Below are 18,673 nucleotides of genomic sequence, written 5' to 3' on the forward strand. Positions count from 1 at the left end.
CCTCCCGCCCCTCCCCCCTTCCCGCCCCTCCCCCCTCCCCGCCTGCGGGGGCGACAAGGCCAGGCCACCTCCCAGGGGACAGCGGGGACCGGCTCGGGGACCGGCCCCGCCCCCCGCGATGATTGACAGCTGATAACCACACCCCCTGGGGATGATTGACAGCTGATCCACACCCCCTGGGCTATGATTGACAGCTGATCCACACCCCCTGGGCTATGATTGACAGCTGATCCACACCCCCTGGGCTATGATTGACAGCTGATCCACCCGCTCTGGGTGATGATTGACAGATGATAACTGCAACCAGGAGATGATTGACAGCTGATAACCACACCCAGGGTGATGATTGACAGCTGATCCACACCCCTGGGGGATGATTGACAGCTGATAGCCACACCCAGGAGATGATTGACAGCTGATAACCACACCCAGGGTGATGATTGACAGCTGATCCACACCCCTGGGGGATGATTGACAGCTAATAACCACACCCCCTGGGGATGATTGACAGCTGATCCACACCCCCCTGGGTGATGATTGACAGCTGATCCACACCCCCCTGGGCGATGATTGACAGCTAATAACCACACCCCCTGGGTGATGATTGACAGCTGATCCACACCCCTGGGGGATGATTGACAGCTAATAACCACACCCCCTGGGGATGATTGACAGCTGATCCACACCCCCCCTGGGCGATGATTGACAGCTAATAACCACACCCCCTGGGGATGATTGACAGCTGATCCACACCTCCCTGGGCAATGATTGACAGCTGATCCACACCCCCTGGGCGATGATTGACAGCTGATAACCGCACCCCCTGGGCTATGATTGACAGCTGATAACCACACCCCCTAGGCGATGATTGACAGCTGATAACCACACCCCCTAGGCGATGATTGACAGCTGATAACCACACCCCCTAGGCGATGATTGACAGCTGATAACCACACCCCCTGGGTGATGATTGACAGCTGATACACACCCACTGGGGGATGATTGACAGCTAATAACCACACCCCTGGGGATGATTGACAGCTGATCCACACCCCCTGGGCTATGATTGACAGCTGATCCAGACCCCCTGGGCTATGATTGACAGCTGATCCAGACCCCCTGGGCGATGATTGACAGCTGATAACCACACCCCCTAGGCGATGATTGACAGCTGATAACCACACCCCCTGGGTGATGATTGACAGCTGTGCCCTACCCCATAGTGGTGATTGACAGCTGACCCCGCCCCCGGGCGCTGATTGACAGCTGGCCCCGCCCCCGGGCGCTGATTGACAGCTGGCCCCGCCCCCGGGCACTGATTGACAGCCGGCCCCGCCTCCTGACAATGATATACAGCTGGCCCCGCCCCCGGGCGCTGATTGACAGCCGGCCCCGCCCCCGGGCGCTGATTGACAGCCGCTTTCCCGCAGGATAACGCGAGGGGCAGCAGCAACCTCCCCCTGCTGCTGCTGCTGTTTAACCAGCAGGGCCTTGTCGCCTCCGTGCAGGTAAGGCCGCACCCCGAGGCGCCCTGAAACTGACCCCAAAACCCCCAAAACCCACCCCAAAACACCAGAGGCACCCCGAACCCCGAGGCACCCCAAAACTGACCCCAAACCCACCCCAGAACTGATCCCAAACCCACCCCAAAACTGATCCCGGCACCCCAAAACTGATCCCAAACCCAAAAAGCCCCAAACTCACCCCAAAACCTCCTCCAGTCACCCCAAACCCTCCCCAAACCTGCCCCCGTTCACCCCAAACCCCCCCTCGGCCCCTCCCCCCGCGCCCCTCCCCCCATTTTCGGGGGCGCGTTCGGGGTTTGGGGTCTCCGGTGGCCTCGGCTCCCCGTGGGGGGGGTGGGGCGTCCCCGGGTGTCCCCAAGGTGACCCCAGGGTGACCCCGGGTGTGGGGGGAGGGGCCGAGGTCTCACCCCTCCCCTCCCCCCCCGTGCCCCTCCCCCCGCAGGGTGACTGGGTGTGGCTGAAGAAATTCCCGGGGGAGCAGCACACGGAGGTGAAACCGGCCACCAAGCTGGCCTTCTGCAAGGTGAGGGGACACTGGGGTCACTGGGGACACCCAGGGGACACGGGGACACCCAGGGGGCTGGGGACAATGGGGACAGCCAGGGGACACCGAGGGGAGCAGCACACGGAGGTGAAACCGGCCACCAAGCTGGCCTTCTGCAAGGTGAGGGGACACTGGGGACACCCAGGGGACACGGGGACACCCGGGGGGCTGGGGACACCCAGGGGGCTGGGGACAATGGGGACACCCAGGGGACACCGAGGGGAGCAGCACACGGAGGTGAAACCGGCCACCAAGCTGGCCTTCTGCAAGGTGAGGGGACACTGGGGACACCCAGGGGACACCCAGGGGACACCCAGGGGACACAGGGACACGCAGGGGTCATGGGGTCACGCAGGGGTCATGGGGACATTGCTGGCTCATGGGGACATTGAGAGCTCATGGGGACATCGTTGGGTCATGGGGACACACAGGGGACATGGGGACATTGAGGGGTGTGGGGACATTGGGGGTCATGGGGACACTGAGGGGTCATGGGGACATTGGGGGTCATGGGGACACTGAGGGGTGTGGGGACATCGTTGGGCCATGGGGACATTGCTGGGGTCATGGGGACACCCAGGGGACATGTGGACATTGAGGGGCGTGGGGACATCATTGGGTCATGGGGACATTGAGGGGTCACGGGGACATCATTGGGTCATGGGGACATCGCTGGGTCATCGTGGACAAGGTTGGACCACGGTGATCCACCACTGGCTCTTGGGGACCTCATTGCATCATCCCCACACTGTCCCCGTGTCCCCACACTGTCCCTGTGTCCCCATGCCATCCCTGTGTCTCCATGCTGTCCCCGTGTCCCCTCCTGGTGCCACTGTCCCCTCCTGGCATCCCCTGTGTCCACCTGCCATCCCTGTGTCCCCACGCCGTTCCCGTGTCCCCACGGCATCCCTGTGTCCCTGTGCTGTCCCTGTCCCCCCACGCCATCCCCGTGTCCCCTCCCGGTGCCGCTGTCCCCTCCTGGTGTCCCCGTGTCCCCCGGTGTCCCTGTGTCCCCACGCCGTCCCCATGTCCCCTCCCGGTGCTGCTGTCCCCTCCCGGTGTCCCCGTGTCCCCTCCCGGTGCCGCTGTCCCCTCGCGGCATCCCCGTGTCCCCTCGCGGCGTCCCCGTCCCCTCCCGGTGCCGCTGTCCCCCTGTCCCCGTGTCCCCTCCCGGTGCCGCTGTCCCCTCCCGGCGTCCCCGTGTCCCACGCCGTCCCCGTGTCCCCTCCTGCTGCCGCTGTCCCCTCCCGGTGTCCCCATGTCCCCTCACGGCATCTCCGTGTCCCCTCCCGGTGCCGCTGTCCCCTCCCGGTGTCCCCATGTCCCCACGCTGTCCCTGTGTCCCCACGCCGTCCCCGCGTCCCCTCCCGGTGTCCCCGTGTCCCTGTGTCCCCACGCCATCCCCGTGTCCCCTCGCGGCGTCCCCGTGTCCCCTCGCGGCGTCCCCCGCAGCTGCGGGACCTGCGTCACGAGAACGTGAACCTGTTCCTGGGCTTCTTCCACGACTGCGGCATCTTCGCCATCGTGTCGGAGCACTGCTCGCGCGGCAGCCTCGAGGACCTGCTGCGCAACGAGGACATGAAGCTCGACTGGATGTTCAAGTCCTCGCTCCTCATCGACCTCATCAAGGTGCCCGCGGGTGGCCCCGGTGGCCACGGGGGGGACATGGGGGGGACATGGGGTCGTGGTCTGTAATGTGGCGTGACCATGGCGGTGATGGTTGACCAGGGCCTTGTTGGCCATGACATTGTTGGCCATGGCCTTGTTGACCATGCCGTTGATTGTTGGCCAAGCCATTGTTGACCATGGCCTTGTTGACCATGGCAATGGTTGACCATGACATTGTTGACCATGACATTGTTGGCCAAGCCATTGTTGACCATGGCAATGGTTGACCATGACCTTGTTGACCATGCCATTGTTGACCATGCCATTGTTGACCATGCCATTGATTGTTGACCATGGCAATGGTTGACCATGACCTTGTTGACCATGCCATTGTTGACCATGACACTGATGGTTGACCATGGCAATGGTCAACCATGCCATTGATTGTTGGCCAAGCCATTGTTGACCATGGCCTTGTTGACCATGGCAATGGTTGACCATGCCATTGCTTGTTGACCATGCCATTGTTGACGATGCCATTGATGGTTGACCATGACATTGATTGTTGACCATGCCAATGTTGACCATGGCCTTGTTGAGCATGGCAATGGTTCACCATGCCATTGATTGTTGGCCACGCCATTGTTGACCATGGCCTTGTTGACCATGGCCTTGTTGACGATGACATTGATGGTTGACCATGACCTTGTTAACCATACCATTGTTGACCATGACATTGATGGTTCACCATGCCGTTGATTGTTGACCATGGCCTTGTTGACCATGACAATGGTTGACCATGCTGTTGATTGTTGACCATGCCATTGTTGACCGTGGCAATGGTTGATGATGCCATTGATGGTTGACCATGCCATTGTTGACCATGGCCTTGTTGACCATGACACTGATGGTTCACCATGCCGTTGATTGTTGACCATGGCCTTGTTGACCATGGCAATGGCTGAGCATGACGTTGATTGTTGGCCACGCCAATGTTGACCATGGCCTTGTTGACCATGGCAATGGTTGACCATGACATTGCTTGTTGACCATGCCATTGCTTGTTGACCATGGCAATGGTCGACCATGCCATTGTTGACCATGCCATTGATTGTTGACCGTGACATTGATTGTTGGCCATGACGTTGTTGGCCATGACATTGTTGGCCATGCCATTGATCGTTGACCATGCCAATGTTGACTATGGCCTTGTTGACCGTGGCCTTGTTGACCGTGACGTTGATTGTTGACCATGCCATTGTTGACCATGCCATTGTTGACCATGACAATGGTTGACCATGCCATTGCTTGTTGACCATGACCTTGTTGACCATGGCCTTGTTGACCATGGCCTTGTTGACCATGCCATTGTTGACCATGACCTTGTTGACCATGCCATTGCTTGTTGACCATGACCTTGTTGACCATGACCTTGTTGACCATGGCCTTGTTGACCATGGCCTTGTTGACCATGCCATTGCTTGTTGACCATGACCTTGTTGACCATGACCTTGTTGACCATGGCAACGGTCGACCGTACTGTTGCTTGTTGACCGTGCCATTGTTGACCATGGCCTTGTTGACTGTGACATTGATGGTTGACCATGCCGTTGCTTGTTGACCATGGCCTGGTTGACCATGGTCTTGTTGACCACGCCATTGTTGATGATGCCATTGATGGTTGACCGTGCCGTTGATTGTTGACCATGCCATTGTTGACCGTGGCAACGGTGGACGGAGCCGTTGCGCGCTGACCGTGCCGCGCGGCGGTGCCGGCAGGGCGTGCGGTACCTGCACCACCGGGACGTGGTGCACGGGCGCCTCAAGTCGCGGAACTGCGTGGTGGACGGGCGCTTCGTGCTCAAGGTCACCGACCACGGCTACAACCAACTGCTGGAGGCGCAGCGCGTGCCGGCCCCGCCCCCGCAGCCCCACGGTGAGGGCGGCGCCTCGTGGGCGTGGCCTCCTGGGTGGGGCCTTGTGGGCGTGGCCTCCTGGGTGGGGCCTTGTGGGCGTGGCCTCCAGAGAATCAATGGGGACTCTGTTTGGGGTGTGGCTTTGGGCTGGGTGTGGCTCTGGGTGTGGCCAATGGGGTGGGGGAAAAGGGAGGGGTGTGGCTTCACTGATGGAAGGGGTGGAGCCTCGGGAGGGCGTGGCCTGTGGAAAGGGAGGCAGTTTTTGACTTGGGGTGTGGCCTTTGCTTTGGGGGTGTGGCTTTTTATTTAGGGGCGTGGCCCATGGGGGTGTATGGGGTGTTGAGGGGCGGGGCTTACAGTGGGGGTGTGGCCACACCCAACCCCACCCAATTAAGGTGTGGTCTCATTGGAGAGGGCGTGGCCTGATGTGTGGGCGTGGCCTGTCCATTCATTGGTGCCACCTCCCCTGCATGGCGACCATGGGGAAGGGGGTGTGGTTTGAATGAAAGGGGCGTGGCCCGGTTTTGACGCACCCCATATGGGCGTGGCTTCGAGGTGGGCATGACATTCCCTTGCTGTGGGCGTGGCCACACCCTCAAACAGCCTCCCATTGGGTCGTGGGTGGGAGTGGGCGTGGTCTATCGGGGGTGGGCGTGTCCGAGCGTGGCCCCGCCCCCAGAGCGGCTGTGGACGGCGCCGGAGCTGCTGCGGGACGAGGCGCTGGAGCGGCGCGGCTCCTTCCGCGGCGACGTCTACGGCATCGGCATCATCATGCAGGAGGTGATCTGCCGCAGCCCGCCCTACTGCATGCTGGGGCTGCCCCCCGAAGGTGCGACCCCAAAACCCACCCCAAAAAACCCCAAAAAAAACCCCAAAACCCACCCCAAAAAAACCACCCCAAAACCGACCCCAAAAAACCCCCAAAAAACCCCAAAACCCACCCCAAAACCGAGTTTCTCACCCCAAAAAACCCCCTGAGACCTCCCCGTAACCCCTGTTGCATGCTGGGGCTGCCCCCCGAAGGTGCGACCCCCAAAACCCACCCCAAAAAAACCCCAAAAAAAACCCCAAAACCCACCCCAAAAAAACCACCCCAAAACCGACCCCAAAAAACCCCCAAAAAACCCCAAAACCCACCCCAAAACCGAGTTTCTCACCCCAAAAAAACCCCCTGAGACCTCCCCGTAACCCCTGTTGCATGCTGGGGCTGCCCCCCGAAGGTGCGACCCCAAAACCCACCCCAAAAAAACCCCAAAAAAACCCCAAACCCACCCCAAAAAAAACCCACCCCAAAACCGACCCCAAAAAACCCCCAAAAAACCCCAAAGCCCACCCCAAAACCGAGTTTCTCACCCCAAAAAACCCCCTGAGACCTCCCCGTAACCCCTGCTGCATGCTGGGGCTGCCCCCCGAAGGTGCGACCCCAAAAAACCCCCAAAAAACCCCAAAAAACCCCCAAACCCACCCCATAACCCCTACTGCATGCTGGGGCTGCCCCTCGAAGGTGCGACCCCAAAAAACCCCCAAAAAACCCCCAAAAATAGCCCAAACCCACCCCAAAACCCACCCCAAAAAAACCCACCCCAAAACCGACCCCAAAAAACCCCCCAAAAACCCCAAAATCCACCCCAAAACCGAGTTTCGAACCCCCAAAAACCCCCCTGAGACTTCCCCGTAACCCCTGCTGCATGCTGGGGCTGCCCCCCGAAGGTGCGACCCCAAAAAAAACCCCCAAAAAAAACCCCAAAAAAACCCCAAACCCACCCCATAACCCCTACTGCATGCTGGGGATGCCCCCCGAAGGTGCGACCCCAAAAAACCCCAAAAAAAAACCCCAAAAATAGCCCAAACCCACCCCAAAACCCACCCCAAAAAAACCCACCCCAAAACCGACCCCAAAAAACCCCCCCAAAAAACCCCAAAAATACCCCAAAACCCACCCCAGAACCGACCCAAAAACCCACCCCAAAACCCACCCCAAAAAAACCCACCCCAAAACCGACCCCAAACCCACCCCAAAACCAAGTTTCGAACCCCAAAAAACCCCTGAGACCTCCCCGTAACCCCTGTTGCATGCTGGGGCTGCCCCCCGAAGGTGCGACCCCAAAAAAACCCCAAAACAACCCCAAAAATACCCCAAATCCACCCCAAAAAAACCCAAAAAACCCCCAAAACCCACCCCAAAACCGAGTTTCTCACCCCAAAAAACCCCCTGAGACCTCCCCGTAACCCCTGTTGCATGCTGGGGCTGCCCCCCGAAGGTGTGACCCCAAAAAAACCCCAAAAAAAACCCCAAAAAACCCCCAAACCCACCCCATAACCCCTACTGCATGCTGGGGATGCCTCCCGAAGGTGCGACCCCAAAAAAACCCCAAAAACTGACCCCAAAACCGAGTTTCTCACCCCAAAAAACCCCCTTAGACCCCCCCCCTAACCCTTGCTGCATGCTGGGGCTGCCCCCCGAAGGTGCGACCCCAAAACCCACCCCAAAAAAAAACCCCAAAAAAAACCCCAAACCCACCCCAAAAAAACCCACCCCAAAACCGACCCCAAAAAACCCCCCCAAAAAACCCCAAACCCACCCCAAAACCGAGTTTCTCACCCCAAAAAACCCCCTGACACCCCCCCATAACCCCTGCTGCATGCTGGGGCTGCCCCCCGAAGGTGCGACCCCAAAAAAACCCCAAAACAACCCCAAAAATACCCCAAATCCACCCCAAAAAAACCCAAAAAAACCCCAAAAAAACCCACCCCAAAACCGACCCCGAAACCCACCCCAAAAAACCCCAAAAACCCCGCAGAGATCATCGAGAAGGTGCAGCGGCCGCCGCCCCTGTGCCGCCCCGCGGTGTCGGCCGACCAGGCGCCGCTGGAGTGCATCCACCTGATGAAGGAGTGCTGGAGCGAGCAGCCCGAGAGACGGCCCACCATCGACCAGGTGTTCGACCAGGTGAGACACCTGGGACACACCTGGGACACACCTGGGACACACCTGGGACACACCTGGGGCAGGGATGGGGCTGGTGTGGGCTGGAGCGAGCAGCCCGAGAGACGGCCCACCATCGACCAGGTGTTCGACCAGGTGAGACACACCTGGGACAGGTATGAGACACACCTGGGGCAGGTATGGGGCACCCCTGGGGCAGGGATGGGACACACCTGGGACACACCTGGGACACACCTGGGACACACCTGGGGCAGGGATGGGGCTGGTGTGGGCTGGAGCGAGCAGCCCGAGAGACGGCCCACCATCGACCAGGTGTTCGACCAGGTGAGACACCTGGGACACACCTGGGACACACCTGGGACACACCTGGGGCACACCTGGGACACACCTGGGACACACCTGGGGCATGTGGGGCAGGGATGGGGCTGGTTTGGGCTGGAGCGAGCAGCCCGAGAGACGACCCACCATCGACCAGGTGTTCGACCAGGTGAGACACACCTGGGACAGGTATGGGACACACCTGGGGCAGGTGAGACACACCTGGGGCAGGTATGGGGCACACCTGGGGCAGGTGAGACACACCTGGGACACACCTGGGGCAGGTGGGACACACCTGGGGCAGGTGAGACACACCTGGGACACACCTGGGGCAGGTATGGGACACACCTGGGGCAGGTGAGACACACCTGGGGCAGGTATGGGACACACCTGGGGCAGGTGAGACACACCTGGGGCAGGTATGGGACACACCTGGGGCAGGTGAGACACACCTGGGGCAGGTATGGGGCAGGGATGGGGCTGGTTTGGGCTGGAGCGAGCAGCCCGAGAGACGGCCCACCATCGACCAGGTGTTCGACCAGGTGAGACACCAGGGGCAGGTGGGACAGGTGTGGGTCTCTGTGTGGTTCTGTGGGGTTACGTGGGGTTCCATGGGATTCTATGGGGTTCTATGGGGTTCTATGAGGTTCCATGGGGTTCCATAGGGTTCCTTGGGGTTTCTATGGGATTCCATGGGGTTTTATCGGTTTCTATGGGATTCTATGGGGTTCCACGGGGTTCTATGGGGTTCCATGGGGTTCCATGAGGTTCTATGGGGTTCTATCAGTTTCTATGGGATTCCATGGGGTTTTATCGGTTTCTATGGGATTCCACGGGGTTCCACGGGGTTCCATGGGGTTCTATGGGATTCTATGGGGTTTCTTGGGGTTCTATGGGGTTTCCATGGGGGTTTATCAGTTTCTATGGGATTCTATGGGGCTCCGTGGGGTTCTATGGGGTTCCACGGGGTTCCACAGGGTTCCATGGGTTTCCATGGGTTTCCGTGGGGTTCTATCAGTTTCTATGGGGTTCCGTGGGGTTCCATGGGATTCTATGGGGTTCCATGGGATTCTATGGGGTTCCATGCGATTCTATGGGTTTCCGGGGGCTCTGACCCACACCCGCGCCGTGGGGTGCAGTTCAAGGGCATCAACAAGGGCCGCAAGACCAACATCATCCACCCCGTGGGGCTCCCTGGGGCTCTATGGGGTTCCATGGGGTTCTATGGGGTTCCATGGGATTCTATGGGGTTCCATGCGATTCTATGGGGTTCCGCGGGGCTCTGACCCACGCCCGCGCCGTGGGGCGCAGTTCAAGGGCATCAACAAGGGCCGCAAGACCAACATCATCGACTCGATGCTGCGCATGCTGGAGCAGTACAGCAGCAACCTGGAGGACCTGATCCGCGAGCGCACCGAGGAGCTCGAGATCGAGAAGCAGAAGACCGACAAGCTCCTGACCCAGATGCTGCCGCCGTGGGTCACGCCGGGGGGCCGGGGCGCCGGGGGGCGATTTGGGGTCGCCCCACGGGTCCCACGCGGAGATCTGGGGGGGAGGGAGATGCGGAGAGGGAGGCAGGCCTGAGCTGTGGGGCAGGAGGGGACGGGGGGCAGGAGAGGTCACAGGGGAACTGTGGGGCAGGAGAGGTCAAGGGGGCAGGAGAGGTCAATGGGGCAGGAGAGGTCACGGGGGAGCTGTGGGGCAGGAAAGGTCATGGGGGAGCTGTGGGGCAGGAGAGGTCAAGGGGGCAGGAGAGGTCAGTGGGGCAGGAGAGGTCACAGGGGGGAGCTGTGGGGCAGGAGGGGACAGTGGGGCAGGAGAGGTCACGGGGGGAGCTGTGGGGCAGGAGTGGTCAAGGGGGGGAGCTGTGGGGCAGGAGAGGTCAAGGGGGGAGCTGTGGGGCAGGAGAGGTCACGGGGGAGCTGTGGGGCAGGAGAGGTTGGGGTGGTCACCAGGAGGAGGTCGGAGTCAGCCTTGACCGCTTGACCATGGTGGTCACTCAGCCTTGACCCCTGACCCCTCCAGACCCACGGGTCAGGGGATGGTCCAGGTGACCCTTGGACACCCCTGTGGTCACCCTTGACCCCTTGACCCCTGTGGGTCACTGGAAGCTCCCAATGGCCACATTGTCCCCTCACTGACCACCGAGACCCCCCGGGTGACCCCACTGACCCCCGGGTGACCCCGCTGGCCCCCGGGTGACCCCTGGGTGGCCCCGGCAGGTCGGTGGCCGAGGCGCTGAAGATGGGCACGCCGGTGGAGCCCGAGTACTTCGAGGAGGTGACGCTGTACTTCAGCGACATCGTGGGCTTCACCACCATCTCGGCCATGAGCGAGCCCATCGAGGTGGTGGACCTGCTCAACGACCTCTACACGCTCTTCGACGCCATCATCGGCTCCCACGACGTCTACAAGGTGACCACAGCGGTGGGGCACAGTGGTCACTCGGTCACTCGGTCACTCGGCCATGGGTGGACACCTCAGGATGGGGGTTGGTGGTGGCCACAAGGTGACCACGGCAGTGGTGGCCTTGGTCACAGTGGTCACGCGGTCACTCGGTCACTTGGTCATGGGTGGACAGCTCAGGATGGGGGTTGGGGTCGGTGGTGGTGGCCACAAGGTGACCGCAGCGGTCACTCGGTCACTCGGTCACTCGGCCATGGGTGGTCACCTCAGGATGGGGGTTGGTGGTGGCTACAAGGTGACCACGGTGGTCACTCGGCCATGGGGTCATGGGTGGACAGCTCAGGATGGGGGTTGGGGTCAGTGGTGGTGGCCACAAGGTGACCGCAGCAATGGTGGCCACGGTCACAGTGGTCACTCGGTCACTCTGTCAAGGGTGGACGCCTCAGGATCGGGGTCGGTGGTGGCCACAAGGTGACCACGGCAGGTCATGGTGGTCACTCGGTCACTCTGTCAAGGGTGGACAGCTCAGGATGGGGGTTGGTGGTGGCCACAAGGTGACCACAGCAGGTCATGGTGGTCACTCGGCCATGGGGTCATGGGTGGACACCTCAGGATGGGGGTTGGGGTCGGTGGTGGTGGCTACAAGGTGACCGCGGCGGTCACTCGGTCACTCGGTCACTCGGCCATGGGTGGACAGCTCAGGATGGGCGTTGGGGTCAGTGGTGGTGGTCACAAGGTGGTGGCCCTGGTCAAGGTGACCCCATGGAGCTGGTCAAGGTGACCCCATTGGCTCAAGGTGGCCCCAAGGCCATGGTCAAGGTGGCCCCAAGGCCATGGTCAAGGTGACCCCAAGGCCATGGTCAAGGTGACCCCATTGGCTCAAGGTGGCCCCAAGGCCATGGTCAAGGTGTCCCCATGGCCATGGTCAAGGTGGCCCCAAGGCCCTGATCAAGGTGGCCCCAAGGCCCTGATCAAGGTGGCCCCAAGGCCATGGTCAAGGTGACCCCAAGGCCATGGTCAAGGTGACCCCAAGGCCATGGTCAAGGTGGCCCCATTGGCTCAAGGTGTCCCCATGGACCTGGTCAAGGTGGCCCCAAGGCCATGGTCAAGGTGACCCCAATTGCTCAAGGTGACCCCAAGGCCACGGTCAAGGTGGCCCCATTGGCTCAAGGTGGCCCCATGGCCATGGTCAAGGTGACCCCATTGGCTCAAGGTGGCCCCAAGGCCATGGTCAAGGTGGCCCCATTGGCTCAAGGTGACCACAACCTCACCAGTGGCCACCAGAACGGCCACGCCCATCACGTGCAGACCCTGCTGGCCCCCTGGGCTCTCAGGTGCCGTGGGCGTGTCCCGGTGGGTGTGTCCCGGTGGGCGTGTCCCGGGGGCGCGCCCACGCCCTGACGCAGCCCCGGCGCCCTCCCGGCCAGGTGGAGACCATCGGCGACGCCTACATGGTGGCCTCGGGGCTGCCCAAGCGCAACGGCAACCGGCACGCCGGCGAGATCGCCAACATGTCCCTGGACATCCTCAGCTCCGTCGGCACCTTCAAGATGCGCCACATGCCCGAGGTGCCCGTGCGCATCCGGATCGGGCTGCACTCGGGTACGGCCCCGCCCCGCGCCCCCTGGACACGCCCCCGCCACGCCCCCCCACTCCCGGCCACGCCCCGGCCACGCCCCGTGTGTTGGTCAAAGGTTGGGCGATGGCGCCTTGGCCAACGGTCAATGGGTCGCGTTGGGCGGGGCCTGTGGGTTGTGAGGTGGTGGCCACGCCCTTGGTCACACCCCTACAGGCCACGCCCACCTCGTGCCCGCTCATTAGCCACACCCCTTCTTGGCCACGCCCAACGTGGCCAATGCTTAATGGACACACCCCTTCTTGGCCACGCCCAACTTGGCCAACGATTAATGGACACACCCCTTCTTGGCCACGCCCAACTTGGCCAATGCTTAATGGACACACCCATTGGCCACGCCCAACGTGGCCTACGCTCAACGTGGTCGTGACCCGTTGGATCCATTTGGGCCACTCCCGTTTCTGGCCACGCCCCAAAGGCCACACCCACCTATGACCACACCCTCGGCCACACCATCTATGACCACACCCTCATTGGCCACGCCCCATTGGCCACACCCAACTCCTTGGCCAACCCTCAAGGCTCATCGCCTGTTGGCCCAACCCCTTCCATGACCACACCCCTTTGTGACCACACCCCTTTTTGGTCACGCCCCTTAGTGGCCACGCCCCCTGTGACTCCGCCCCTCTGTGGCCCCGCCCACAGGGCCGTGCGTGGCGGGCGTGGTGGGGCTGACCATGCCGCGGTACTGCCTGTTCGGGGACACCGTCAACACCGCGTCACGCATGGAGTCCACCGGGCTGCGTGAGTGACACCGTGACACGGGACAGGGGACACGGCTGGGGACACGGCTGGGGACAGGGGACAGGGGACAGGGACAGGGACAGGGACAGGGACACCATCAACACCGCGTCACGCATGGAGTCCACCGGGCTGCGTGAGTGACACCGTGACAGGGGACACTGCTGGGGACAGGGGACAGGGACAGGGGATAGGGGACAGCACGGGGACACGGAGAGGGGCACGGAGAAGGGGACAGGGACAGGGGACACTGCTGGGGACACCGGGAGGGGACAGGGGACGCGGCTGGGGACACTGCTGGGGACAGGGGACAGGGACAGGGGACACCGTCAACACCGCGTCACGCATGGAGTCCACCGGGCTGCGTGAGTGACACCGGGACAGGGGACAGGGGACAGGGACAGGGGACACTGCTGGGGACCCTGGGAGGGGACAGGTGACACTGCAATGGGGACATGGCTGGGGACACTGGGAGGGGACAGGGACACAGGGGACATGGCCGTGGGGACACGTCCATCGGGGTTGTGTTTTTTTTGTTCTGGTTTGGGGTTTTTTGGGGGATTTTTTGGGGGATGGGGGTTGGGTTTATTGTGGGGCCAGGGTCAGTTAGGGGGGTTTTGGTTTTTTTGGGGGTTTTTGGCGGTTTTTTGGGGTTTTTGGGGGTGTTTTGGGGGTTATTTTGGGGGTTTTGGGGTGTTTTTGGGGTCCCTGACCCCGTTTTCCCCCCAGCCTATCGCATCCACGTGAACCAGCACTCTGGGGGGCTGTGGGGTCGGGGTCAGTTACGGGGTTTTGGGGGGTTTTTGGGGTGGTTTTGGGGTTTTTGGGGTGGTTTTGGGGTGTTTTGGGGGTTATTTTGGGTTATTTTGGGGTGTTTTTGGGGTCCCTGACCCCGTTTTCCCCCAGCCTATCGCATCCACGTGAACCAGCGCACGGTCGCCATCCTGCTCTCGCTGCAGGAGGGGTTCAAGGTCGACATCCGCGGCAAGACCGAGCTCAAGGTGAGCCCAAAACACCCCAAAACACCCCAAAACCAGCCCAAAACACCCCAAAAGCCCCAAAAACCCCAAATACAGCCCAAAACGGCCCCAAAACACCCCAAAACCCCAAATACAGCCGAAAACAGCCCAAAAAACCCCAAATACTGCCCAAAACGGCCCCAAAACACCCCAAAAATCCCAAATACCACCCAAAACTGCCCAGAAAACCCCAATTAAAGCCCAAAACAGCCCCAAAACACCCCAAAAATCCTAAATACAGCCCAAAACGGCCTCAAAACACCCCAAAACCCCCAAAACCAGCCGAAAACGGCCCCAAAACACCCCAAAAATCCTAAATACAGCCCATAATGGCCCCAAAACCACCCAAAAAAATCCCAAATACAGCCCAAAACTGACCCCATAGCTGACCCCATAGCTGACCCCATAACTGACCCTATAACTGACCCCATAATCTATAGGGTAAGGGTGTGGAGGACACCTATTGGCTGACCCCATAACTGACCCCATAGCTGACCCCATAGCTGGCCCCATAACTGACTCCATAACCGCCCCTATAATCTATAGGGTAAGGGTGTGGAGGACACCTACTGGCTGACCCCATAACTGACCCCATAACCGACCCCATAATCTATAGGGTAAGGGTGTGGAGGACACCTACTGGCTCGTGGGCCGCGAGGGATTCACCAAACCCATCCCCACCCCCCCCGACCTCCTGCCGGGGTGAGTGCGGCGCCGGGGGCCGCTGTGGGGTGTGGGGTGTAGGGCTATGGGGTGTGGGGTGTGGGGTTATGGGGTGTGGGGTGAGTGCGGCGCCGGGGGCTGCTGTGGGGTGTGGGGTTATGGGGTGTGGGGTGAGTGCGGTGCTGTGGGGCCGCTGTGGGGTGTGGGGTTATGGGGTGTGGGGTGAGTGCGGTGCTGTGGGGCCGCTGTGGGGTGTGGGGTTATGGGGTGTGGGGTGAGTGCGGCGCCGGGGGCCGCTGTGGGGTGTGGGGTCACGGGGCTATGGGGTGTGGGGTGAGTGCGGCGCTGTGGGGCCGCTGTGGGGTGTGGGGTGTGGGGCTATGGGGTGTGGGGTGAGTGCGGCGCCGGGGGCTGCTGTGGGGTGTGGGGCTGCTGTGGGGCCGCTGTGGGGTGTGGGATGTGGGTGTGGGGTCACAGGGCTATGGGGTCAGGTGTGGGGTCTGGGATGTGGGGTCACAGGGTGTGGGGTGTGGGGTGAGTGCGGCGCTGTGGGGCCGCTGTGGGGCCGCTGTGGGGTGTGGGGTGTGGGGCTGGGTGTGGGGTCACGGGATGTGGGGTCACAGGGCTATGGGGTCAGGTGTGGGGTGTGGGGTCACAGGGTGTGGGGTGAGGGCGGCACCGTGGGGCCGCTGTGGGGTCACAGGGCTGTGGGGTCAGGTGTGGGGTGTGGGGTCACAGGGTGTGGGGTGAGTGCGGCGCTGTGGGGTCAGGTGTGGGGTCAGGTGTGGGGTGTGGGGTCACGGGGCTATGGGGTGTGGGGTGAGGGCGGCACCGTGGGGCCGCTGTGGGGTCACGGGGTGTGGGGCCAGGTGTGGGGTCACAGGGTGTGGGGTCACGGGGCTATGGGGTGTGGGGTGAGTGCAGCGCCGTGGGGCCGCTGTGGGGCCTGGTGAGGGGTGTGGGGTTTGGGGTCAGGTGTGGGGTCACAGGGCTATGGGGTGTGGGGTGAGTGCGGCGCTGTGGGGCCGCTGTGGGGTCACGGGGTGTGGGGCCAGGTGTGGGGTCACAGGGCTGTGGGGGTATGGGGTGTGGGGTCACAGGGCTATGGGGTGTGGGGTGAGTGTGGCGCTGTGGGGTCAGGTGTGGGGTTATGGGGTGTGGGGTCATGGGGCTATGGGGTGTGGGGTGAGTGGGGCCGCTATGGGGTCAGGTGTGGGGTCAGGTGTGGGGTGTGGGGTGTGGGGTGAGTGCGGCGCTATGGGGCCAGGTGTGGGGTCAGGTGTAGGGTCTGGGGTTTGGGGTGTGGGGTTTTGGGGCGAGTGCGGCGCTGTGGGGCCGCTATGGGGTCACGGGGCTATGGGGTTTGGGGTGCGGCATCCCCAAAAAAACACCCAGAAACCCGCCCCAAAAAAACCCCAAAAAATCCTGGAAAAATCCCCGAAAAACCCCACAATCCCCCAAAATCCCAAAACGGCCCAAAATGTCCCAAAATGTCCCAAAATGTCCGAAATCGCGGGCGCAGTGCGAGCAACCACGGGATCAGCCTGGACGAGATCCCGGCCGAGCGGCGCCGCAAGCTGGAGAAGGCGCGGCCGGGCCAGGTGCTGAAATAGCCCCGCCCACCAGGTGAGCGGGCCACGCCCACCGCGAGAAACCCCGCCCCCAATGAGCCCCGCCCACAGGGAGAGCGGGGGTGTAAGGCCCGCCCTCATTGGGCCACACCCACCATGTGGGAAAGGACATAAGCCCCGCCCTGTTGGGCCACACCCACCGGGTGTGCAAGGACATAAACCCCGCCCCCATTGAGCCCCGCCCACCGGGTGAGCGGGGGTGTAAGCCCCGCCCTCAATGGGCCACGACCACAACGTCGGAAAGGACATAAGCCCCGCCCCATTGAGCCCCGCCCACTGTGTGAGCGGGGGTGTAAGCCCCGCCCTCAATGGGCCACGCCCACCATGTGGGAAAGGACATAAGCCCCGCCCAATTGAGCCCTGCCCACCAGGTGAGCAGGCCACGCCCATAATGAGAAACCCCGCCCCCACTGAGCCCCGCCCAGCGGGTGAGCGGGGGGTGTAAGCCCCACCCCCAAAGGGCCACGCCCATCAAGTGAGGAGGGATATAAACCCCGCCCCCACCTGGCCACACCCACCAGGTGAGCAGGGATATAAGCCCCGCCCCCTTTGAGCCCCGCCTACCAGGTAAGCAGGGATAAAGCCACGCCCTCAATGGGCCACGCCCTCCATGTGGGAAAGGACATAAACCCCGCCCCTTTGAGCCCCGCCCACCAGGTGAGAAAGGACATAACCCACACCCCACTAGGCCACACCCACCAGGAGCGCGGAGACACGCCCACCAGGTGTACCCCGCCCCTAGACGAAACTCACACCGACCACGCCCTCACCTGACCACGCCCCTCCATTCTTTCAGCTGTCCCCTCCTCAGCTCATTTGCATCTCATTATCCCCCAGAGCTGCAGGCGGCCTCGCCCCGCCCCTGAGGGGTGGAGCCAATGCTGATTGGCCGCCGAGGGACCGCGCCCAGGTGACGTCACAGGAGGCGGAGCCTGGGCACCACAAGATGATGTGGGGGCGTGGCTTGGGCCAGAGGGGCGGGGCTTTGACCAGAGGGGGCGGGGCTTAGGTATGGGGCAGGGTTTGACCCATAGGGGCAGGGCTTAAATGTATGGGCAGAGCTTGACCCTAAAGGGGCGTGGTTTGAGTTTATGGGTGGGGCTTTGCCCTTATAGGGGTGTGGTTACCCAGAAGGAGGCGTGGCTTGTATTTGTGGGCGTATCCTGGCCCTAAACTGGGCGTGGCTTGAGACTGGGGCAGGGCCCCCAGCAGCCAATAGGATCTCGACTCTCACAAAGGGGCGGAGCCCTCAGCGGGCGTTCATCCAATCGGAGCCCAGGGCGGCCATCTTGGACCCGCGGCGCCGGCGAATGGCGGCGCAGCTCCGCTCTTAAAGGGCCGGCGCGGCGCCGCGGTTCCCGCTCGTTTTCCCCGGAATTTTTCCCAGATTTCCCCCCATTCCCGAGGCCCCGCCCCCTTCCCGAAGCCCCACCCCCTCTCCTGTAGCTCCTCCCCCCTCTTTAAATAAATTTAATCCCAAAGATTTTGGTAGGAAAAAATCGGATTTTGGTTCAAACGGGGATCGGCCGCCATCTTGGGGGGTGGGCGGGGCCAAGGCAGCCATTTTGTGGGTGTGGCCACAGCAGCCATCTTGGGGGAGGAGCCATGGCGGCCATCTTGGGTGGGACCATGGTGGCCATTTTGGGTTGGAGCCATGGCAGCCATTTTGGGGGTGCGGCCATCTTGGGGGTGGAGCCATGGGGGACCATGGTCGCCAT

At 62.0% G+C, this 18,673-nt stretch overlaps 1 protein-coding gene across 1 annotated transcript in view; it reads left to right on the forward strand.

The window, feature by feature from the left end:
• LOC119696686 (retinal guanylyl cyclase 1-like) overlaps nucleotides 1-18,637 on the forward strand; it is a 19,664-nt gene extending 1,027 nt beyond the window's left edge. Inside the window, exons 2-15 of the mRNA XM_038126486.1 lie at nucleotides 1,431-1,508; nucleotides 1,969-2,049; nucleotides 3,523-3,699; nucleotides 5,458-5,614; nucleotides 6,274-6,423; nucleotides 8,396-8,544; nucleotides 10,171-10,334; nucleotides 11,082-11,274; nucleotides 12,693-12,867; nucleotides 13,547-13,645; nucleotides 14,549-14,643; nucleotides 15,278-15,363; nucleotides 16,847-16,950; nucleotides 17,793-18,637. Coding sequence (XP_037982414.1) covers nucleotides 1,431-1,508; nucleotides 1,969-2,049; nucleotides 3,523-3,699; nucleotides 5,458-5,614; nucleotides 6,274-6,423; nucleotides 8,396-8,544; nucleotides 10,171-10,334; nucleotides 11,082-11,274; nucleotides 12,693-12,867; nucleotides 13,547-13,645; nucleotides 14,549-14,643; nucleotides 15,278-15,363; nucleotides 16,847-16,937 — 1,695 coding nt within the window. The 3' untranslated portion in view covers nucleotides 16,938-16,950; nucleotides 17,793-18,637. The remainder of the gene's footprint in view (nucleotides 1-1,430; nucleotides 1,509-1,968; nucleotides 2,050-3,522; nucleotides 3,700-5,457; nucleotides 5,615-6,273; nucleotides 6,424-8,395; nucleotides 8,545-10,170; nucleotides 10,335-11,081; nucleotides 11,275-12,692; nucleotides 12,868-13,546; nucleotides 13,646-14,548; nucleotides 14,644-15,277; nucleotides 15,364-16,846; nucleotides 16,951-17,792) is intronic.
• Nucleotides 18,638-18,673: the final 36 nt, after the last annotated feature.

Source organism: Motacilla alba, unplaced genomic scaffold (genome assembly GCF_015832195.1).
Source record: "Motacilla alba alba isolate MOTALB_02 unplaced genomic scaffold, Motacilla_alba_V1.0_pri HiC_scaffold_35, whole genome shotgun sequence".
NCBI classification, from domain to species: domain Eukaryota; kingdom Metazoa; phylum Chordata; class Aves; order Passeriformes; family Motacillidae; genus Motacilla; species Motacilla alba.